This window comes from Chlamydotis macqueenii, chromosome 11, assembly GCF_036417535.1.
Source record: "Chlamydotis macqueenii isolate bChlMac1 chromosome 11, bChlMac1.mat, whole genome shotgun sequence".
Classification (NCBI taxonomy): Eukaryota; Metazoa; Chordata; class Aves; order Otidiformes; family Otididae; genus Chlamydotis; species Chlamydotis macqueenii.
In genome coordinates this window covers 4,339,152-4,364,028 of record NC_141566.1, presented here as the reverse complement: position 1 = coordinate 4,364,028, position 24,877 = coordinate 4,339,152, and the positions used below count along the sequence as shown (strand labels likewise).

General features: G+C 41.3%; 1 protein-coding gene across 1 annotated transcript in view; it reads right to left on the bottom strand.

The window, feature by feature from the left end:
• COL4A6 (collagen type IV alpha 6 chain) overlaps positions 1–24,877 on the bottom strand; it is a 92,692-nt gene that overhangs the window by 42,415 nt on the left and 25,400 nt on the right. Inside the window, exons 3-4 of the mRNA XM_086756679.1 lie at positions 2,829–2,963; positions 946–990 (exon numbers count right to left, since the gene is read on the bottom strand). Coding sequence (XP_086612805.1) covers positions 946–990; positions 2,829–2,963 — 180 coding nt within the window. The remainder of the gene's footprint in view (positions 1–945; positions 991–2,828; positions 2,964–24,877) is intronic.

The following is a 24,877-nucleotide window of genomic DNA, read 5'->3' as shown; positions in this document are numbered from 1 at the left end:
TGTAAGACATCTTCGCAAAAATCACTGGGGAAAACCAAAGCAAAAGAAAGCTGGTCAAAATACTCCAGGCACATATTTTTTTGTATGGTAGAGGAAACAACAGTCACTAGAATGCTGAAGTTCTAAAGAATGAAAGAAAGAAACAAAAAAAAATTCCTGATGGTCAGGGAAAGTGGTTACCTACCTCTAACACCTGGAAAATGCAGCAATTATCTCCTTCCTGTCTTTGGTTTCTGAAAGGCTGAGATCTAAACCAGAACTAGCACCTAGCAGAAAAGCAAGGATGCTCTGGAGGGCCTCAGCTCTAACCACTGTTTTCATTCACATCATAGGAAAAAAAGATTGAGGGAGACCTGATAACAATTATCACATGCAAGAAGGCTACTACAAAGTGAAAGGGAACAATCTGCTCTCTGTGCCGTGATGAGTAAGATGAGAACTAAGAGCTTTACACTGCAGAAAGACAGACTGAAGTTAGGCATTAGCACAGCTTTTCTAACAGAGTCTCCATCATTACGAGGTTGTAAGAATTGGTTAGAAAACACGTACTAAAACTGGCCTGAAGCACAGCTGATCATACCTGTTTAGCTGTCTGAGGTCCCTTTCAATTCCTTAAGCCTGTGATTTTATGACACAGTGTTTTCTAGACATGGTGCTGAGAGAAGATGGTGCTGAAAGAAAAGCTTCTTAATGATACAGCGGATCCCCATGTAACTCGGGCTCACTTCATATCAACTTCCTATCATCCCATAACAGGCTCCAAAACTCTTACAAAACAGCATGGCACCACCAGGTAGGTTCCCTCACAAACACTGCCATGTCCCTCCAAAGAGAAGCAAGCACTTGCAAGGCACACTATGCATTGCTAGGGCAGTCTCATTGTGCTAACGTGCTTTCGGTTGTGACTAACATTCTGGTGGTTTATGTTTACATATGCAGACTTACTGGGATCCCGTTGATACCTTGAAATCCTGGAACCCCCATTGGACCCTAAAAAAAAAAAAGAGTACACGTTATATTTCGTTGCACCAATCTGTATATTTCAGTTACCTGTGAGCTACTTTTCACTCCAACATTTTCAGCCTTGGACTTCAGCTTTCAAAACCAAAAGGAGCAAACTAGCTCATACAGATTCTCTCTAACCGCAGAGGTCAGTGAAGATAGGAACTGAGCATCTGAGCTTGACTGGACGCCAAATGAGTGTTTCGGGAATGTTTTAATCAGGCAATTTAAAGTAAAAATATAGTCTCCTACTGCACATCTGGGGAATACAAGATGCCAGGAAAATAAACAATCCAGTATCAGCTTAACTCTCAATGTCACACTTGACCTTCCAAGAGTTTCAACAGGACTTACGGGTTTTTCTGTCTATGCTTGGATAGCACCACCCAGAGATGTGCAGACCCCTGTATTAACTTCAGACCACCCCTGGCTGAGTTGCAAGTGATTACCACTTTCCTGATTATACTGCTCTGCTCCAGATAGTAGCAAAACAGACAATGTAAGCAGAATATTCAGCCTAAACTCCTCTTGCTTTGGAAAGCATATTGCTTCCACGAGGCACAAACAGACATAATCTTATTGCATGCTGGTATTGTATATGTATGCATTTCAATGGATAGAAACAGCAGTTCTGGAGTAAATATGGGATTTTTTCAGTAAGGAAATAGGTTCCAATCGTCAGTTCCTATCCTGGGTTTCAGTGTCTTCCAAAATATGGTTTGAATTATTTCAGTGTTATTTGCTATAAATATGAAAATGCTATCACTCATGTCAGCAGCCAGTCCTTGTTTTGAATCCTCCATTGGCTTCCAGATGAATGCAACACCAAAGCAATGACTTTCGTTGTCATAATTTTCAGTTTACTTGGTACTAAACCATCTGTCTTTTTCTTATTTGCACACATGACCTGAGCACTTTCTATCAAGTAGACTGGTAAGATGCTCTGGGATAGTCCCAGAATGCAAGCCCTTGTCCTGACATCACAGACTTCCTACAGATTTTACAATCCAGGCAAGCATGCGGGACTCCCTCTGCCTTTTAAATTTTCAAGCTGTTGTCCTTGAAACATTCCTTCTGTTCAACCGCATGGGCACGAGAGTAGGAATCTCATCCCAGTCCTCACATCAGACAATATCACAGAATAGTTTGAGTTGGAAGGGACCTTTGTGAGCAGGAACATCTCCAACCAGATCAGGTTGCTCAGAGCCCAGTTCAGTCTGATCTTGAATGTCTCCACGGATGGGGGATCCACAACTTCTCTGAGCAACGTGTTCCAGTGCTTCACCACCTTCATCATAAAAAATGTCTTCCTTATATCTGGTCTCAATCCACTCTCTTTTAGGGCATTAGAACATTGCCACATTTGCTCTTCTGCCCATTCTTGGATACTGCATTCATTAGCATCCACACCTTACGGGTTATTCCATTTAGTATGACATAGTCCAGTTTCTTTTAGTACCCATTCTTTTTGCTTTTCTAAACACCAGCTCAGGGTCTTCTACATAAGAATCAGCTCCAGGTCTCTCTGAATGTAGTGTGAATAACACCCATTCATCCCTGGGCATGTGAAGTGAAAGACTACTTGCAACAGCAACACTCACTTGACTATGGTTCATCTACCAGGATGGCTACAACGTTCAGTAGCTTTAGGAAATGTATTCTCATTCAAAAATAGAATCAGGGGCATCTCTAAAGATACTAACGGAATGCTGTTGTGTTCTTACCCCTGGGCAGGTAGTCCAAGGTTATCTTTATTAATTAAAAAACATATACAAGGCCATAGATCTACTGCTGGGATAGAAAAGAAAAATCACTGTTGAGCCTACCTTTTCGCCTTTCTGTCCAGCTGGTCCAGGGGGGCCCACTGCTCCTCTCTCACCTTTCGCACCCGGCAAACCTTCTGGGCCAGTAAATCCAGGTGCACCTATCGGTCCTTGAAGCCCAATCGGTCCTGGTCGACCCTAATATAAAACAAAAAGTAAATCAATGCACCACGTTCACAAACTCCTTTGCAATTATACTCTGTCCAACTCAATCTTTAAAACCATTTGATACCTCTCAAGGTAGTTAGGACATCCTAAAATTTTCCTTGTACATTCTCAGAGAAAAAGTTTTTAGAGGTTATTTCAGGTAAGTCATGAGTAACAATAAGAAATCTTCCCTTTTTTCCTGGAAGACTTATTACTACCCATATTGCTGTAGGAAGGAACAGGGGAAGAGAACAGTGTTTTGAGATCAAACTGCTTGCTTCTTCTTGAGTTTGCACCTCTATTTCCAAGCTGCAAAGTGCAAAAAGATTTTGCTCATGCTTTAGATCAAGTACAACAAAAAGATAACACAAGCTGCAAGAAGCGCGTGGGTCACAGGCAGCCAGAAAGCACACTTTGGAGTATTTCCGACTAGTACAATTTTGGGTCAAGAGTGGGATCGATTCCACTGTGCTCTCCTGGCTTTCTCATAGCCGGGGTGTGGACTTTGATTTCTCCAGCACAAAAAGAAGGGTGCAGTGACGGAGCATTGCCCGAAGATGGCAGCCTTTTCTGCAACTGCAGGGATTCATACGGGACTGATGGCACTTCCATTGTTCTACACAGAGCAGTCTGGTACTTGTTTCTGAAACAAGCCAATGCTTAAAAAAATTTTGCTGTAGGTGCTCCGATTCTTTATTAGCCTCAGAAGCTGCCTCTTGCCAGCTGAACACTTAACACAGTTTCGCATTAACATTTTTGTACTTTTCATTTGGTTCATTTTGAAAGAACCTGAAAGCGATCAGCAGTCTAAGGTCCCAAAGTACCAGTAGAAAATGGCAGTTTAGGGTTATGCTTTCTACTGGCAAGACAGTCAGTGGATTACATAAAGTTATCCATGCAAAGAATCAATCCTTACATCAAAAGGTACAGAATGGAGGAAGAAGTTAAAAAAAAATTAAAAAAATCCTCCGCCTTTCTCCTCTACACTCACGTCCACGGTACTGTGCTTCCCTTCCATGTCCCCAACTCCTTAAAACAGCAGAAGGAATGCAGCTCCCTGCTGCAAGTGTTTTAGTAATCTCAGCTGGAGACATACAAAGCCCTGACTCCATGCCTTGGCAGGTAAAAGCCTTTACAGTTAAGTTAAAAATGCATTTGTACATGTTAATAATCAAGTAAAGAGAAACAAATTGGAATTGATTTTAAAAATTCTTTTTCCAGGATCATTTTTAGTACCTGTTTAGGCTAAAACATTTCATGCCCTATTTCATGTTTCTTCACTACTGGAGTAGTTTTATTGTCAAGTGCAGCGATTCTCCTGTGTCACTCTTTCTGGTGTGATTGTTTCATCCTGGCCTTTTAACGGAGGTCAAGTGCATGTTTTGTATTTCATACCTTTTCTGTCTAGACACCATCCATACTCTGCACTTCCAGAGGCACAGACTCCATTTGAAAAGACTCTTCTGTTGATTATTTTTAGCTTTCTTCACTCTGGGCTAATTATCAATGGAATCCTTTATATTGAGAACCATATGATCATAACCTTAATCCCCAAATCTTCAGCGATCCTTGGCAACCGTACACAACAAGGAACGTGTCACGAAAATCACATGCTTCGCTCTCACTTTCAGTCTCAGCTTTAACTTTTTTATTTCCCATAGTCACAAGCTGTTCAGAGTCTTGCAGGTGACATCTCACTTACAAGACACGGGTTGTGGACTGTTTACCTCCAGGCAACAAAACACCCTAAAAAATGGGCATGGTACCGCTACAGCCAGCCACCAACCACACAGCAACAGCATCCAAGGGACAACCAATTTTTCTAAAGAAAACACACACCGAATTCCTCACTTGTTTGAATTGCTATCACTTCTATATTCAATTAGTTCGACTGCCTGGTTAATGACAGTGTTTCACAATGTCTGGAACTGATAGAAATGAAAATTTTAGGAGGCTTTTGTTTTGCTCTGCTGCAGGTCACTTTGAGGAATACATCTAGATGAGACAGTAAAGACCAGTAACCACACGTTCTGCTGGTGTTCGGTTCTGCAGCTTTCTGACAGAAGAATTAAACATGTTTCTCTGGGATTTCAGGGCCCCTAGGTAAAAAGCTCTCTTTTGCCTTCGTGCCCTACAAGGAAGATTTTAACAGCACTTGAAGATTTTGTCCAGTACCTTAGAGTGTCGCTAAACCATAAAGACACAGTAAAGTGCTTCTAATCTCTCTGACAATGTGATTATGCCATGATAATCAGGCTCTCAAGAATTCCTCCTCTTTCGTTTGAAGTCTGCGTGGATGGAAATCATGTTTTCTATGCTGAACCAAAGGACTTGCCTCACCGCTACAAAAGCTGCATTTTTCGTCACTCAGTAGCACTCCCATGAACAGTCCCAGGATAAAAGCATTCTGACGAGCAGGCACTGTGGTGTGCAGGAGCAGTTCAGGATAAAAGCACAATGAATGCTCAGGTTTTACCACAAGGTAAACTTACAGGGTTCAACATCATGTGGAAGTACTGTTTGACCTCCAAGAGTTTACCTGATGGTAAGAAGTTAAGTGCCTCCTTTTTACGGTGCTCCGGCATCAGGATGGCTCTTACTTACCCAAAGGATAAAAAGCATAAAACATCTTTTAGCGCTGAGGACAAGCTTAAACATAAAAGGTGGATTACATCAAACAGAAACTACAGGGAATCAGCAGAGCTCCCTATTTTTAATCTTTACTGTTTTTAATCTTTACTAGTCCAGTAGCCTGTAGAAAAGTCATTCATAATTAATGCAAATAGTAACATTTTGATTTCCTGGCTTCATGACAACTGTTTTTAAAAAGAGGAAAATTACAGAATGCTAGTAACACCGAGCAAGGACAAAGTCTATGAAATCACTGTGACCTCTGAATGTTTTGTCAAATGCCCACCAGAATTCCATATATTTGCAAACCATGACCTGCATTCTCAAACGTATTTGTGCACCAGGCTGTTACTACACAAGCAGCACTCAATGAGATGCCTGTCTCTCTGTAATGAATACAATGCTGGTAAAAAAAAAAAAAAAAAAAAAAAAAAGGCATTATTTCTTGATATACCACAGCATTTCCACAGATAATTTCAAGATTTTGACCAAGTTTGTGCCACACGTTCAATATGAGTCACGTGCACCTCTGTTACACACCTAGCCATTGCAAACCATTAAAAATACAGAGATGTCTCAGCCATTCAGGTTTCCACTCTCAATGTGTGGTAACCGAGAAGAAAAAACGGCTGGGATAGGAACCTCCTACTGCTTCTGAAACACCACACTGCAGAAGGCAGTAAAACAAAATGGCCTGAAAATGTAATTTGATGGCAGCGTCTTTCAAGACAGAAAAGGTTCTGCAGCACGTGCCTTCCTCCCTTCACCCATCTAACTCCTCTGCATCCCGGGATGTCGCGAGGAAAGGCCGGTATGGTGGGTAACGACGGGGCCTCTCTACTGCTACACAGCCAAACACATCGCAGTTTCTCCATTGTCCCTACCTCTTTTGCCAACTCTAATACCCCACATAAATTTTCGCCCACTGAAGCAGAGCCGTTACACATAGCATTACAAATTCCAAACATTCTTTTTTTTTTTTTTACCATTGCCTCTGTCAGCTTGGAGAACGAAGTGTAAATCCATTTGATTTGTTCCTGTGCACAGGAACACATGCGGCAGTGGTGTGGAACCACTGGACATGCCCCTTATTTCAGGGGCAAAAACCAACACGAGTGCTTGCTTACCTGGGGGACGGTTCTACGAGCCCCACTCACCGTCAAACACTAGCTCAGCGATTCACCACCAAAATAAGGATAGTGGAACTCCCAACGTGAGGTGAGTTCAGCAGGACTAGTGACTAAGCAGAATACTGCTGATCAGGTAGGGCAGAAACGATCTCTGCTTCAGTCAGTAAATTTGTAGATTGCTGCATTTCAAGTAGCAAAGCATTATTATTATTATTATTATCATCTTCCTAAGCAAAATTAAGGTCCAGTGTATGAAAAGAGCAACTGAATTTAAAGCTGTTCATGTTTTCTCAAACTAACACATAGTTCCTTCTCTATGAGAATTCAGTGACCACATTTTTTAAAAGGGTCTTATTCATGCTCTCCATTTCTTCACCCATTATTTCCCTATTAAAAATGCTTTATCAACACAAAAAAATTGCTAGCGGCAAAGATTTACTTCACGGGCAAATGCTTTGTAGTCTGAAGTGTCTTTCACTCAGTTGATTACATTAAGGCAAACCAAAGAGCCAACCACTAAATCACCACGGCCCTAAAAACGCATGTTCTTGTATACTGCACACACCGAACAGAATTTGCCCAAAACTTTCAAGGATGTACCCGATTCCCTTGCTGTACAGGTTGGCCTGCAAAGGGACGGATCCTTGGAGATGCTCTTTCACAGTCAAATGGCATTACCCGTTTAAATCACAGCCCTTCTCTCTGATCACAGACGCCATGTTACAAAAGGCGACCGGAGTTATCCCGAGCTGGGATGAAGTGTGTGGGTGACTTACTGGTGCAGGGCAGCAATGCCCGTTAGCGAGCAGCCTGACCTTGGGCTCATCACTTTACTTTCTACCTCTGCTTCCTCCCTTCTCCTCTTCAGCCTGCCCCGCCTTGCTGCGAGGTTCCTGTAGCAGGAGCCATCTCTTGCCAGAGAGACAGCGCCTAGCACAACAGAGTCCTGGTCTCAACTGGGGCCCCACGGTTTTACTGTAATAATAATAATTACTGATGAAAAACCCTTCACTATTTTCCGAAATTACAGGTCAGGTATCGAGTGCCCTGCTCACATTCCAGAGTCAGTAATTATTTTCCCTACTGAAAAATGCTTTGTACTTTTAAAGAAAGTTATTCTTCAGTTTTTCTTCTAAAAACTTAGGGAAAGTCTTGTTCAAAATGGCTTCTTTATTTCTGTCATATAATTTACTGTTCCTCTACACGGCTCCCTCCCCACACAGCAGGAGACAAATACACAAAACTGTATATGCACACAGAAATAATAGACCGGAAAAAATATCCTCTGTAACGATCCTACTTCATTCAGCACTTTCCCAAAAAATCTCATAGTATTTTTTTCTTTCTTGTTCTCTGTTTTTTAAGGAAAGATATCAGAGTCATAATTTTTTAAAATTTATTTTTAAGAAAGGAGACAAATTATTCCTGTACCACGTGGAATTCTTTAACTCATTTCAGAAGTTGTCTGTTTACGCGAAGCAGCGCTTGGCATGCTCACACTGCAGACTGTCAAGGCTGCTCTGGTCATCTCAGGAGCAATCTTTTAGTGCAGTAATGAGCAACCGCAGGCTGCTTCTCACCAGAATTTCCAATTTTAGCTCATGTGATAAACTCCATTTTCAAAAAATATTTCTGTTATTTCCACTAAGCCTGACTAGACATGGCCACAAGTAGAAAATTTAGGTGATAAAAAAAAGTGTGTGTGCATAAATATATATGGTTTTTACACTATAGTTTTAAACTGCTTTAAGAAAATTAATGAAATTTGATTCCACAAACCAGTTGCTTCCTGAATCCTGCATTTCCTTAACATAAATAAATAAAGTTACAAGGGAAGGTTTACCAGATTATCAATCTAGAACTGTGTATAAACCCTGGACATTAAAAAAAAAAATTGTTTTTAAATATCTTTATTTTTCAATTGGATATTTAAACCTCTGAAAAGTTTGTTCTTTAGAATGCTCAATTTCCAGTTAAAAATTTTCATGGAACATCCTGATCCAATCAATTCCACATATTTGCTATTTCTATTTACAGCACACAAAGAGCCCACATACTGTCAACCTTTTCTCCACAACAGACAATGCCAGGAGTGTTAAATCTAAGTAATTATTCCATTTAATACTTTATAACCTCACCTCTAAAGAAACTACTTTTTAAAAAAAAAAAAAAAAAAAAAAAAAAAGAGTCAAAAAGGATGACTTGACCTCAGATTGCTTTTTTGCTTTGATGTACCGAAACGTCCAAGATAAGAAAGTAAGAGCATGTGGGAAGGCTCCAGGTCACGGAGAACACAGATAACACGCAAGTAAGGGAGTCACGTGTGGGCTGTGACATCTGTGAGAGACGGGCCGCCGCTCCAGAGAGAAGAGATCCAGGTGTACCACTGAGCACCATACAGAACGACGGGCAGCACAGAAATACAAAGATATTATCCATGGGGATTTTTAAAAATAAAGAACAAGCAGCAGGATTTACCAAGCATAGTGACAACTTATATTGTATTTCAACTAAATGAGTAACAGTTGTAGGAAAATTACGAGTTAAAGCTTACTTTTAAGGAGCTACACTATATATTTGGATGACATTTACTGGACCCTTCCATAACCATCACTCAGAATTCCGCCTTTATTTCAGCAGAAACTGCATGAAATGCTTATCATGGTCTGCAGAGCCGAGATCCTGATGAGTTGTGTCCCGGAGTATCACCGCAGCAGAGGTGATAACCCCTGAACCCCCAGCTTAGCCACTGTTTGATTAAGCTAATTGGGCCTGAGGCTCAGGTAACAGACAGCCATCGGAGATGAACTTTTCACTGCTTCTCATGGCGAAAGGGTTTTTTGCTAGCTTCACTGGTATCTTCAGGGCCTTTTTGTCTCTTGAACTGGAAGGGCAATGATAGGTTCGTACAGAAATGGAGAGCAATTCATGTGGACAGCGTACAAGAGCGATAACTGGCACTACTCCGAAGTCACGCACGCGTTTAGGCCTGACTAGAGGGAACGGAGGAAATGAGGCACGAAGCAACAGCGGGCAGGAACCACGCCGCACCTCACGGAGCTCTGGCTTTACATCACACTCACCGACATTCCAAAAAATAGGGCTTATATTGAAAGGATGGATTACACCATTATGAAATCTGAGCAAAAAAAAAAATGTTGCAGCAAGTGAGTTCTAACAGACTTCAGTTTACTTAAGAACAGAGCACTTTTTTATTTAACAAAAGAGCATAGTACAGCCAAAAGTTTGAGTGGTTTATGAGATTTTATGGTCTTTTGCAATCTCAGTTCATCTTCTCTCCTTCAAGTCTTTGGTGCCTAATCTCTTAAAAATGCTTTAGAAAGCCTTTGCAGTTCCCTGACCTGTTCACATAGGACAGCAGCTGTCATAACATTTTCCTGCCCTTAACGGAGGGAAGGGCACTTCTGAATCTTGTGTACATCTCTTGACAGCAGCACAAGTCCTGAGCTGAATTTTAATACAAAAGAATCAGTTCTTTCAGAAGAAAACACAGGGTTTCCCTAGGACTTCTTCCCATTTTCCTGATGGCTGTACGGGGAAGTCGACAAGGTAGCACATGCAAAGCGTTTTCTTCCCCAGAAGGTGCACAAGTCACCTCCGGTGAGAACATGGCAGTGGAGAATGACCAAATGACAGCTCCTCAGCAGTCAGCCCCGAAACAGCGAGCCCCCAACTCTACTGGCTCTGGTTGCAGGGCTTTTCTCTAAGCAGGCTGATCTGCAGATGCCACTGCTTCTGTTACCAATTATTTTTTTTTCCCTTTACAGGCCAGTAAAGACTTTTACAGAGAGACAGAACAGCAGGTTCTACATCACTATTGCTCCAGCAAAGCATCAGCTAACTGGTTATAATTAGTTTTCATGTGTATTGAAAATTGTGTGAATTAAAATAGTAATTAAAATGGCTTCATTCTTGAGTAACCCACAGTGACACGCTACACACAAGTGTGACCCGCAAAGGAGGGCAGCCCACAATTACTGACAGCTTCCCTTTGCTCCCTTCTTCTTCAGCCTTACCATCCTTACTTCCTGCAGCACTTTTATTGTCCTCAGAAATACTGTGCAGTCTGCTTTTACATTTTATGCTTAAAGTTGTCCCTTACTCAATAACTTATCTGTTTCAATCACACAATCAAATGGGATCACTTAGTTTCATTTCATATTTTAATTGTTTCTATCTGTTGCTTTTCACATGACAACATGGATGAACTTCAGACTCACACTGGGGTTTGCATACTATTTTTCACAAACCCTTTAAAGGGATTTTACCCAACTCAATACCGAGGAAGATACCACACTAATTATAGATATTAGACAAGTCCTTTGGGGAAAATTGAGATGGAATCACAGTGACTTCACAGGCAGTCACACCAGGACGGCTGCCCATGAAACCACAGCTGCTGACTCTCCTTAAGATGCACCTGGCACCACATAACCTCCTCAGGGATCTTCTATAGGCTCATGAAAAAAGAAGAACATGCAGTGTTGGGTTATTTTCCCTTCCACTTACCCCTAGCACCCGAAAGAACAAACCAAAAAAGCCCGATGTGTTTCTGAAGAGCTGTTTAAGCGAACAGCCACAATGAACTTTTGCTGCCTCCCCCTCCAGCTGGCATTTCCAAGCTGCCTTCTTCATGGACTCATGTGACAGAAGAGTCATTGTTGCAAAAAAATGTTGTCAGTAGAAAATTAGCTGTATTAAGTAGTGTACTGAACAAGTGAAATCTTGCCAGTGTCAGGCCTGTTAAGGCTATTAAAGGGACATTGTATCGAGAAAGGCAGGGAGGGTTCAGCCACATGCTGAAGCCAAACAGACTTCAAACCTCCTCGGGCTCTGCTCTGTCCAGATCTGTTAATTTGCTTTGGGCTCCTCTCCAGTTCTTCCCTTTACAACAAATCCAATTTTTAAATTTCTAATTCCCCTTGCAAGAAAAGGCTGTGAAAAGTTCCTCTTTCCTCAGAGACAGAACAGGGATGCGGGCAAGAAGCAGATCCAGCAGGAAGAGACTGCCCATACCAGCATTTTCCCAGTACAACCATTCCTCAGCAGACAGGACAGTCTGGTCTTCCCCGCTGCACTGAGGTGCTGAGCCGCTGGCTTGCATGCATCCCACAAAGGCATCGGCTATGAGAGTCCAGGCTGTGCCCTCAGAAAGCAGCAGTTCAACTCTAAGCAGCAAATGAGCGGAAGGAAACGCACATCTTGGTGCGCAACTCACTCTTTCACACGCAGAATTCTCTGTCCACCAGCCTCCACGGCACCCATCAAGAGCTGAGGCATTTTGAAAACGGAAGACTGAGCCAGGAAGGAAGGAAACAGGGAATTTGTAACTAAAAGGTCAAAAGTACCTTTCCACTGGGCTCACGATTTCTAATACTAATTACATTTGACTGCTTTTCTCTTTCTGCCTGGGAACTGGAAATCAAGTGCAGTCAACACATCCTGCTCCTCCAATAACACAGAGATAAGGAGACAACTCAGAGACAAGGAACAGACCCAGAAGCATGAGAAGAAGAGAGAAAAAGGAGTTACAGAAGCCCCTTCTGCTCTGCGGATGATACAGAGAGCCTTCAATTTCTCTCACGCTGTGTGAACATTGTTCTCTCGCACCAGAACTTCCCCAAGCATTACCTTCAACCAGTAAAGAAAGGAACAAGGATGAAGAAACCAGCAATGAAAAAAAAAAAAAAAAAAACAAACCCTTGAGGTTTCCATGCATGGAAACAGTTACAGAGCTCTAGTGATCGCTTACCTTACACGACGCCTTCATGGCCTTTCTAAAGGGCTTCATGCTAGAGACTAAAAACAGTTCGCGAACCTTTCACGAACTTCACTCACTGGAGCTCTTTATTTCAGTTTTGGCTACAGATAAGCTATTCCCAGCCTTAGTTTCTATCAGCAGCTAAGTTCCCACTCTGTTTAAATCCTGGCAATTACCCTGCAGAACTCATTTCCACCAGATGCATCTACTACCAGTAATTTAGGAGTATTTTTACAAGGAACAGCCACACAGAGGAGAAGAACATCGAGATGTACAAGAACAGTTGCAAAAATACCAGTTAAAGACTTCTAGCAAGGATTTAATGCCTCATGAACTTCTAGAGGGGAACCACCCACTAATCAAGAGGAGCCAGGAAGAAGTTAAAGGGTACCAGTCTTCAGACAACTATTTCATGCTCACCAGCTGGGTTTCTTGCTAAGCACTGGAGTGGACAGGCAAGATCCTGCCCTAGTTTTCTCCAGGCTAGCAATAGCAATGTTCCGTCTCCTTGGGCAACTTCAGACCCAGATCTGGGGCGCGCCGCCTGGGCTAGACTCAGCTGTTCCCAGATTGCTGCAATGTCAAACCAAACCCATTTTAAAAATATATTAAAGGGCTAGAAGGGTTTGGTTATTCAAAGAAAATTCACTCAAAAGTATCTGTTTACTTTGCACAGATTCAAAAACCGCCAAAATGTTTTCTGCCAGGCAACAACTTTCAATCTGAACGGGCTCTTTGGATAGCTCAGAAACACTCAGTTCATCACAGCTACAGAAAACAGCCTTGGCTTTTATTACAAAGACCTTGATAGTTTCCACTTATTTGCAACTTCTATTTTGAAGGTGGCTATCAACAAATTGTACCTGGAAATGTCGTTGGACTGCAGTTTATCTGAACAGATTCTAGTGAAAAAATGGCTAGGTGTAAGCTGAGCAAAAAGTCATAATGCAGTGTATGACACATTTCAAGGGAGACTGATCATCTGTTTTCCATGGTAATTATGCTAGAGCAACAACTCCTCTCAACGGATCATAACTGAGGACCATTTTAATGGAGATTAAGTTGTTAATTAGCAGCTGTAGCTCTCCTGAGGCTATTACTCCCCTCATTTTCACACTTCTTATGGACATTTCCAGTGTTGCTGTCAAACTTTTCACTGTACTCCACCTAAAATAGAAAAACTTCTTGGTTTGAATGCTGCAAAATTATCAACTAAGAAAACAATATTAATATTTAACAGCTTGCCTTTGAATCTTCATAGAAGGTGCTCAATCTTTTCTTATTACTCTCTGTCAGCAGATACTCTAGCTAGTACTGTGGCTGTTCGTATTCGAGTGATATTAGTTTGTCTTACTGCATTTTGTAAAAATTTCTATATTGAGGTGAGTTGGTTGCAGAAATTACTTAATACTACCTAAAATAGCACAGATTTATTTTAATATTTGGAATAAAACATAGCTATGGTTTTCCAGTGGTAACTAATATGATAATTAAAGATGACTTTTTGATGTCAGTCATTGTGTTCTCTGTTTCTGCAGAACGTAAAGTGAATCATTAGAACATGAACTTGGATCACATGTGTAACATTGGTATTCTAAAAGCAGATTTAAATGCCTGTATCCAATCTTGCCTTTAGGAGTTTCTTTCAATTTGTCTCAAGTTCCTGAGAGAACAAGCTTGTAAGATGCTGAGACAGCAGAGTTTAAAATCTGAACCTTTCCTTGAACTTAGCTTGCAATCCAAGTCATAGCCTAACCTATTCTGGAGCAGGATCTTAGCACTGCTTTTTTGGCTCACTTTTATCCTACCAGAACATCTAATTATTCTATTAAATTTCACTGTTACACACAAAATGTGTATCTATAAATTGCCACAAGTAAAACAATGTTCCAGAAAAACAATCTTGCCTTTTTTTCTTTGTTCTTACTGATGCATTACTTATGTCCCTTCACTGGACACATCCAACATCCAATCTTTGTGCTCTTGCAACCAAATTTTAGTATTCAGTACAACGTAACTCTGAAACTGGCATCTGGTCTATGCAGCATGGAGCCCTCTAAGCCCCACTACCGTATCACGTATTAACATTATTCCTCTGGTGAATACAGCAGCCTTTTTTGGAAAAGAGAAAAAAAAAAAACCTCACGACAAAACCACCACACACATTTAAAAAAAAAAAAATACCCATTTTAGTCCCCAGACCATGTTCCACATGCTAAACACTCTGTTTACAAGACAGAAACACAGCAAAATTTCTCATTATCCACTAAGGTCATTCAGCCCCAAAGGATGCTTCTAGTTAGAAGGCAGGCGGAGAAAGTAGGCCATTCACAGATCTGTCCAGTAAGGGGTCAGTGGTGAACAATAGATTCTCTGCAAGCAGTTTCCCCTACATTTTGCCTCCCATAGCCTTCCCAGCATGTTTCTGGCACTTCAGAAAGGTCTGAGCAGCTCTCCTCGCACAGGGCTCTGCTAAAAACAAAGTTATCTGCTGGAACAGATAATATTAGTCAAGATTTAAAACTCAGATGGGAACCATTTGCTTATTCAAGATAGCAGATTTAGCATAAAAACTCTTCCCAGAGACCTGTTACACAGCAGAGCGGAGAGGAGTTTTGCAAACACGTAAACAATTCACTTTAAAGGGAAAAAATGGAGCCTGTGAATTCTCATCTACACATGGCTTGGAAATACACAGAGCAAAGCAGGAGGAGCGGAGGGTAGCACAGGCCTGCAAATCTACAAACATAACATTTGGCAAGGCTCCAGTTATCTCTAGAGACTTAAGCAGAGCAGGTCCGGGCAAAATTTTACTGCAGCGTCTGATAACGAGAAGCGCCAGCCAGTCAGTGGCTAGTTTACCAGGCAGTGCCAGAGAATAAACTGCAATTAGTAAAAATAACTTCTAACCAAAGTCAGGGAGAGAAAAAAAATAGAGGATTTTTCATTTCTCCTAATAAGTGTTGCATATTGATCAAGATAAGGACGGAAATGAACTCTTCACCTACTTGAATTCCCACTGGCTAAGGTATATAGAATAAATGATTAATTCCAATGTTGCTTGTCATCAAATAAATTGTATGTTTAAGTCCTTGGACATTTACTACATGGCTGTACTAACACTCCAAAAAGCTTCATTCATTTGTTGGTATAAACTACACTTCCAGTCTGCTTAATCTTTGACAGACAGGTCTCATTGTCCCCCAAATCCCTTGCTACACAATACAACAAAGACTTAAACGGCTCTGTAGGCCTGCCCCGCTACCCACACTGCTCCGCGCTTCCTGCCCATATATCCCTGGAATTCATGACCACGCAGATTACTAAATTACACACTAGGCCAGGGATTAAGCGTGGCTCTTTGTATGGGAGCATCTGAGGTCTGGAAGAAGATTTTACCTGTCACGGTCGGTGCTCATCGGGCCTTGATGAGAGACAGAAGGAAGCAGCGCTGCAGAAGATCACAAACACGAGTGTGTGATAATCAGCGATCTGTATATGATGACAGGATAACCTGACCGCTGCTGTCCTGCACACAGGTCTAGGGAGCTTTTGGTAGACAATAACCAATCCACTATTTCCAAAGCAGCTCAGCAGCTTCTTCCCTCTTAAAATAAAAGGAGAAAACGTTCCCTGTTCTGACAGACTGCAAGCCAGACAACGGCCTTCGCTGTACCTGCGCAGAACCCAGATGTCTACAGGTTAGGAATGCATCCTGCAGCTAAGCAAGAACACCAGCAAGCCAAAGGGAGGGGTATGGTAGCTCATCAGTTGCTTCAAATTAGCTGCTAATCAAAGCCAGAACTGCTTCTAGTTGCTTTCAGAATGCTTAAGTATTACATATCTGAAAGAAAAAATAAAAGCAAGAAAAAAGGGCTTGAAATAACAGTATAAATTTAAACATCGCAAAGATAGCAAATACTGTTTATTGATATGTACATACAAAAGTCCCATTGCTTCTCACTTGAAAAATCCAAAGTCTTTGGTAGGCTTTAATCTTGATGTCTAACATGACAGAGGACAGTAGTCTTTACCCAGTTGTAACTTACTGGCTGGCAACTCCAAGCTTTGGCTAAGTTCACTTACAAGATCAGCAGTTAAAGCATTCCTGTAGCCAGGACAGTATAACGATGGAAATTGGGAAAGTCTGTAGAGACAGGCAGCACATTTTACAAAAACAAGTTGCTTGCTTTTTTTTTTTTTTTTAAAGATAGTAGGTGTCACTGCCTTGTTTGGTTTCCTTCTCTTCGCAGGCATATTCTCCATTTCAAACAGCAAACACTGACACCTTCCAGTTTCTATCAGTCATGTTGATGTAGCCATACTGGTTTGAAAGACAATACTGCATTTCTCATTGTATTTCGCACTCACTTGGAGCTCAATGAGTAACAGGAATTATCTAAGGCCTGAGAAATACAAAGTTCACAGCATAGTCAGTTTTATGGGTTTATTTCAGACAAACTCTGCTAACAAAACGGAGACCAGCACACCACAATGCAGTGATGCCTTGGTTCATCATCCTATTACATCAAAGAGCAGTGTTACTACGCCCCAACACGATGAGACGTCATTTTAGAGGAACCAAAACTGCCTCAGATCTGCAAATAGCCTCCTAGCAGCTCATAAAATGTTGCAAATCCCCACAAACCCTGGGAGGACAAGCACTGGAAGCGGATCTGGTCTGCACAGACTCAGCAGGACTCTTTGGAAGTTGCTGCCAGTGCTCCTTTTGCAGCCAGAACAGCCACTGTTGAGCTACACAAACTACTCTAAGCCCTTTCCCTAGAGCCATCAGCTAGGGAACAATCATTAGACTGCTGTTTGAGAAAAAAAAAATAAGCAAAGCATACTTTAAATGAATAAAGAAAAAAGAATCCTCTATTGATCACTGCTACAAACTGGCTTTCTATTTCCCTTGTTCCTAAAGTGACTCCAGTTTCAGTTAAACCGCAGCTATCTGCAGCAATGTTGTCCATAGGATATTTTTTAAAGCCTCGTATCATGCTGTATTTGCATGGTGTGCAACAAACTGTGCCCTCAGCCACACACCAGCCCCCTTCAGACACTGGATTAAGCTGTTCATAATCGCCCGTAGGTATTTCTAACGGCCTATCCTTTAGCCAGCAAGAACAGCAAAATGAGTTCACGTATTCTCTGTATCTGGATCTCTGAATAAACATTCACTTCTATGGAGTTTTAGATCACGTGAAGACTCCAATGTCTTCTCACCAGCTTCAACAGACAAATAATGACTTTAGTGAGGCACAACCCTGGTGTCAGAGACAGAAGAATCAGGCTCAGTGTGCCCCACTCCTTCACCGCCACTGCTCTTGCCAACACAGCTGATCTTTGCTTGGCTGGATCAGCAGCAGCTGAAATGGTGTCTTACATTTGCCACTGACTGGAAATGCCAGCTCTGCGAGTATCTGCCTACCAAAGAGGAGTCCTGCCACTGAGGAACGCTAAAGAGTCAAGGCCAAAAGCAGAATAAAGGCAAAGGAATCTAAGAAATAAAAGAAAGGAGATAATGGGTGGAAACACAGAGGAGGCAGATATACTGTTCACCGGATGCAACAGCAGAAGGTGAAAAAATCTGGGACTATTTCTATCTTCAGATTGTGATTTACCAGTATCAAATCAGTATTACTTAGTTTATAGCAGGGTTTTTTTTTTTTCTGTCACTACACCACTCCATTGTTAACAGCTCATATTGTATTTGTTAAAGAAACAACCACCAACACCAACAATTTGCTTTTCCTCTCCACTGAAACAACATGCGAAGTGCATATCCTTTTCAAAATAGCAGCTTCAAAGGCTTTTCCTGGTTAGTATCTCCAAGTCCGGCAGCCTTTGATGAAAGCAAGGGAGATCGGATCCCCACCTGTATTCAGCACTTAGCAGGTCAGCAGTCGGAGAGACAATGCTGTCTTGAAGATATCTTGCACTGACTGTTAGCCTATCTAAATTATGTGATCTATGTACATTCAGCCGTCCAATACAGCTCAAATCAGTGATCGATCTTTCTTTACATTAAACAAAAGAATGCTAAACCTTGATCCATGCTCTAGTGATTAGAAATAGGACATTCCACAGCTTCTTGAGGTGGTTTTACCACCTCCTTAACTCCAAGAGCACATTCACCTGGTCACGTAGGGACAGCTGTATGCTTCCACACTCCACGACAAGCTGAGAGTCAGAGGTAGGGTAGGGGCCACTTAAACTTACGTGCTTGCCCGGCTCACACTGTACCAACACATTCCCAGCCTCCTCCGCCGGCTCATGTTCCTTGAGTGTCTCATCCTTCAACATTGCCTGTGTGTATTCTGGGGATCATTTTATTTTAATTACGTTGTGGATCCATTAAATGGATCTTTAAGCATCCCTATTACATCTGCAGTGAACACGAAGTCCAAACGCCCCACAGCTGAAAGCAGATGGCTGAAAATCCAGATGCGCCCTTGTGTCCAATTACAGTTTGAGACGGTTCCATGGTTTTGTCCCAGCTGTGGGCTTTTCTCCAAAAATCAGTAAATCTAATGCTTAGAAGAAAAGTTATTTGGTGCAGGGCTTTTTTTTTTTTTTTGTTATTTATACAAAGTACAATGATCCTGAGGCATAACTGAGGCCCCAGGCCCTGCTGTACTACAAATACTGACAAAATCATCAGAGCAAAAAAACTAGAGTCTTTGAACAAACACTCCTTTTAAAATATGAACCGTTTGAATAGCATCTTCCAATTCTGCTGGAAATAGTGTTTCACCTCCCACATTAATATAGCTGTTACAGGACAGATGTATTTCTAATTTTCTGGAATAATTTGATTCTTCTACAGAGATGATGTAAGAAACCTCTGTAGTACTTGTAATAGCATGCAAGGTCAATGCAAGGAAAAAGTAATCAAGTGATAAGTAAGTAAAAAGTAATTGATTTAAACTGCATCACTTCCACTACTAAATTTTTTTTTTGTTAGATTTCAACACAAAAGTATTGGGAAATTCTGATCTTTTTACACCGATATATCGAGAGAACAGTATTTCAAACAGTGCATTGCGTGGCAAGAACCATAGAAATTAAACTAAGTAGACAATTTGTAAATAGACCTTTTGTTTAGACTGAAATACAAATTTTGTACAGCACATACAACTCTTAAATCCTATCCAAACAAATTCAGGGATAAAGTAGATTTTAGAACTAGAACTGTAGGTTTTGTTTATCTCCAGAACTTGTGCAAAATATTTGGAAATTAATTTAAACATAGGAAGCATTGGCTCAGAAGGACTCACCAGAAAAAAAAGCAAAGCACATTATTAGTCATAACTACATTTCATTAGCTCTTCATCTTGCAGGAATAAGGCTGCTTTGCTCTCGGAATACAGCGGTTAAAACATTAAAACTGTGAAGTTAAAATCAGATCAAATGCTATACGTTTAGCAAAAAAGAGTAAATCCTACTAGTTCTGACAAGCAAGTGGTGCTCGCTATGGCTTTGGAAACCCTCCAAAGTCTGTAACTTGAAGAGCTGTTGTACTTAGGAAGAATTAGGGTAGGGAGCTTCTGACAGGCAGGGGCATTTAGGAGCAAACAAAGGGCACGAGATCTCAGAAACGTGTGTAAATTTGTTCAGAGGCCGTTCATATCCAAAGCTGCCTGGGATCCCAGCCACTACACTGAGAAGAAACAGTTACTGATCCTTTATGTTCACATCTCACGGGGAAGCGAGCAGATACTGGCTGGAGGTGAGCGCTGAGCAGACGAGCCCTTGCTATATTGGCAGAATGACTGGACAGCGTTGCACTGACTGAGCAAGATTAGAGAGCACACTAAAAACCACTGGCAACTGCTTCAAACCAGCTCCCCAGCCTAACATAACGCCCAACCTAGCCAGATTACACGTAAAATAACTAGCTTTCACTTTCAATAGCCATAGCTTTTGTTGTACAGACCAGTGAAGCTTTTCACTCACACTTTTGTAGTTTAAAGAACATTAAGGTTTTTACATGTTTCTTCAAGAGATGTAACTGTTGAACACACAGGCAATCAGTGTTTCAACACCAAGATACTCTATTATCCTCTGCAAAATAAATTCAGGCTTTTTGTCGGCCTTCTGCTGAGTCAGTGAAACTATTCTCACACCAGTCTCTACTTCTGGGTATCAGATGACCTATGTATAGTTACACCTAAATATAGAAAGGAAGGCTAGATCTACAGCCGTTCTTAAAAAAAAGAAAAGGATGCTTTACACAGCCAGCACAGCTGTAACACTGCGGTCCAGGACCCCATGCATTTCCTTTTTTCACACAAATCTAGAGTAGCATCACTGAAGTCAGCCAAGCGACTTCTTAATGCTAGCAACTGGTTTTCCCTAGAATAAAGAACAGACCTCGAACAAAGCTAAACCAGAGGAGACTCTGGTATTTCTCTGATATTCCTGACACTTCTCTATCTGAGAAGTGTAGGAACGCAGCAGGACTAGAGTGAAATCAGGATCTGGTATTCACCAATATTTTGCTAATAATAATTTTTAAAATGTACTTCTAGAACTGATATTTCTCTATTTAAAACTCTCCTGTTATCTACTCAGTAATTCAGTGAGCTCTTAATCTTCAATTTGGAAAACTGAAGCAAACGTTCCTTAAGACCTCACTAAACCCCAGGTGTTCTGGATCTTCCTGGTACAACTATACTACGAGGTGCAAAGTAAACAGTCTAGCCCATGTATAAACATTTAATAAGATGCTTGCATCTGGACCAAAATGGAGCTAACTTAGTGTTCCTTATTTATAACATAAACAGATTAGTTGCATGACACACTGTTAGTACAAACTTTCCTTGACTGTAAACATTTGCTGATGTATTTCACCAATAACGAAATGTATAGGAATAGATTTAATGTATAGGAAGGATTTACTCTGAAGAGCACATGTGGATAAGGTCCAATTTGCAACCTCCTCTCACCTGACCAGTGCCTTTTCCTGAAGGCTCTTGAGACAGGCTTCCTGGGCAACATGCTCCTTTCTGCTGGCATGGAGGAAAATGACCCCAGTTAAAAATCAATGGCAGACACCAAGAGAAGATGCTGTTGTGCCTCAAGTATCCTCACGCAAAACAGATGCTACCACACTCATGATGCTCTGCTTGCTGAAGGACTGGCTCACCAGCCACTCCAAACAAAGACCTGCAAGTCAGATTGCTTAAAACTAAACAACTTCAAACATGTTCACTAACTGTCTGAAGAAAAGTTTGTTCTGAAGACCTAATCCTGCAAAATTCTGAACTCAATTCTATTCAATTTCAGAATCCTTCTTGGAGGGTTCTGAAAAAATCTCAGGCTAAACTCACAGCAAGTATTTGCGAAAGACAATTCAGGTGGGATCAAGAGCAGCCAAAAATGCTGAAGCACCAAAAATGTACTATTTCCTCCCAGAAGGAACCTCTTATTCCTCTGTTACACTCCTTCAGGAAGAGACCACTGAAAAGTGAGTGGCAATACATGTCCTCTCCCGTCTCTTGTATTAATTCTATTCATCTTCTGTAAAATCGGGCCATTTTTTTAGCTGGCATCCAAGCAGGTTGATGCATGCGTCTGCCCAGCTGTAGGCTTTAGGTAAGCCTGGGTATACATCAAAGGAAAACACCACGCTCGCTCCCGTGCAGCTGGGAAGGGACAGGTCCAGGTTTTCAGCCTGAACCATAAAACTCTACATTCCTGCAGTTACATTGCACTGCTGGTATGGGAAGTAGAAGCAGTTGCAGGCCATCTCTAAAAGACCCAACTCGCACAAAATGAGCACTGATGGGACTGGTGAGCTACCTGTACTCACGGCAACCAAGTCACACACCACTGCCTGAGGGACTCTCTGACCCACGCTCCTGAAGACAATCCAGACAGCCTGAGGATAAACACCTGAGAGCAGCCAGAAATTGAAATGGAAAGGCACAAAAACATGAAATGACTTTTCCAAGGTACCTTCTGCCAGGTCTTCTAAGAATTTTATGGCCACAGACTGAAGCACTGAAAGCAATCTCTATTAACATAGCTGGCTACCAAGATAATGACTGCAGCTGTACTGTTAACAACGTGGAAACTGGTCACGGTGTTCTTTTCAGTATCTTCACAATTATCAAATAGAGAACCATGACACTCGTTTGTCCTCATGCTCTTACCAGGCAGAAGCCAGTTGGACCATATGCTTTCCAATATAGAACAAAAAAGTGATTAAAAAAATCCTACAAGCAGGGCTTTAGGCTTCAAGTCAAATATTTTTAATCTATTAGGCTTTACTCATAAGTGACCCCAAAGTAAAAAGAGGAAATGTAAACCAAATGCTGAGCTTGTTAGTAAAGCATAAGTGGAAAAAAAAAATTAATTATATATATCCCAGACGGTTCTTATCAGAGGTAAGTCAGTATTCCTCAAGAATCTTTATTTTTGTTTGTCACGGTTATTTGTTGTTATGTCCAGTTAAAACAGAGGAAATTTAATTAAGTGCAGGATTATTTAATGAGGATGTTATTTTTTAAATGAAACACACTCCCACTTTAATTTCCCTTGTGCCAAGAGATGCATTTACTGAAAAAGTGTAAGATGGAAGAAAAAAAAAATATTAAAGACTCTGTAAACTGCATTTTCCTCTGCAGGTCTTTAAACATTGAGACACCATTAGAACAGATCCAACAAGCACCACACTCACTCACAAGTCATTAAGACATTTTACAAAATAACAATAAAAATCCCAAACCCATCTTGCAAGGGTAAAGAAACCGCTTCTAAATGCTTCTCCTGACATGGCACAGCAAGTCACAGCCTGGGAACATGGCAGACCGGGCTGCTCAAAGAGGAGGTCTGGAAAAGATCATGTATCTGGAGGTTTCAAAGAAGCGTATTGCACAAGATGGAAGGACCATTCAAGCTTCACCACCCTTGAGGAACACATAGCTTGCTTTTTTTCTCCAGGGCAAAGTACACTGTGATACAGCACGACAGGGAAAAATCCAACGCTCGTTTCTTCTCCCTGCCTGCTCCTGTTTGTCCATCTGCTGAAGAGAAAAATCTTCACTGCTTTGAAGTAATTGAACTGATGAAAAGTTCAACATCAGAAACTTGTGTGTGTTTCTAGGAGCCAGCTCACAGAGCTGTTCCTGCAACCTCCTCCAAGGGCAATGCCCTGCACTGGAACTCAGTGAAGTCTGACGGACACCGTTCTGAAATGCCACATCTACCCAGCATGGTCACAATTAAGTATCATTGCAAAATAAATTAAGTCTCCATTTTGTAAAGGAGATGGGGTTTATAGACATGCACTTTCTTCAGCTAAAAGATCCTGCCGACACTCTACGTATCATTCACACAGCTTCTTTTAAACAAGCGTGAAGAAAAATACATCAGGAGGTATTTCTCTTGAAACTGCTTCCCTCATGTAAAATTCACACAGATCGGCCCACATCAGTGGTTGGTTGAGCAGTTGTTCTCACAAATCTGAAAACAATTTGCTTCAAAGGTTTGAAAATTAAAATCCCAGCCTCCTTACAGCCGATGGGAAATCCCTCAATAACACCAGTGGAACCCAGCCTTCCTCTTCAGGGAAGAGTTCATCACATCTGTAACAACAAAAGCTTGCGACCCAGCAAAGGCACTGCTCACAGCAGATACTGCCTTTTATCAAGCGAAATAAATCCAAAGACATCCAAATGTGGTACACCTGGCACATGCTCGTGCAAGAAAAAATAATGCCAAATACAGCACCTACATTAACACTGGGAAGGAAACCCTGCCTGCTTTCTGTCACCCAGTGCAAGAAATAAAGCCACTGTAAGCAGAACTACTATTCACCCAAATGTTCTCAGGAGTTAACGCACATTCCGGCTGATAAAAAAGAAGGGAACGGTTAGAATAGATTAGTTCGGGTTTTAGTCCTGATGTTAGAAAAACAAGTGTAGTTTAATTACTTCACTGCTCTGGAAAAAGTCTGGAGATAACACTTATGTCATTTATTGTTTCAGGAGAAAACACTAAATCTTAGGAAAATTTCCTTTAATGTCCCAGGAACACTGATCCAAGCCTGCAAGGAACCGCTGGGTGTCCTGTTGCTAGTTTTGTAATGCTTTTGGATTTACAGCTCAAGTGCAGCTGGAGTTATACAGGGAATGACCACCTGCTGCCTTGATTTTGCATGCAGACTTTATTTATTTATTTTGAATTTGCTGTGAGACAGGCTGGGCTGCTAAGGAGATTCCAAAGGTTGATATCCTCCAAAAACATTTTGTACTGTTAGGAAGACACGTCCTAATTAAAATGACACACGAACAACCTCTTCTGCTATCTTCTCTTTCACATGTCTCTACGTATGAAGAGAAAATCTATTC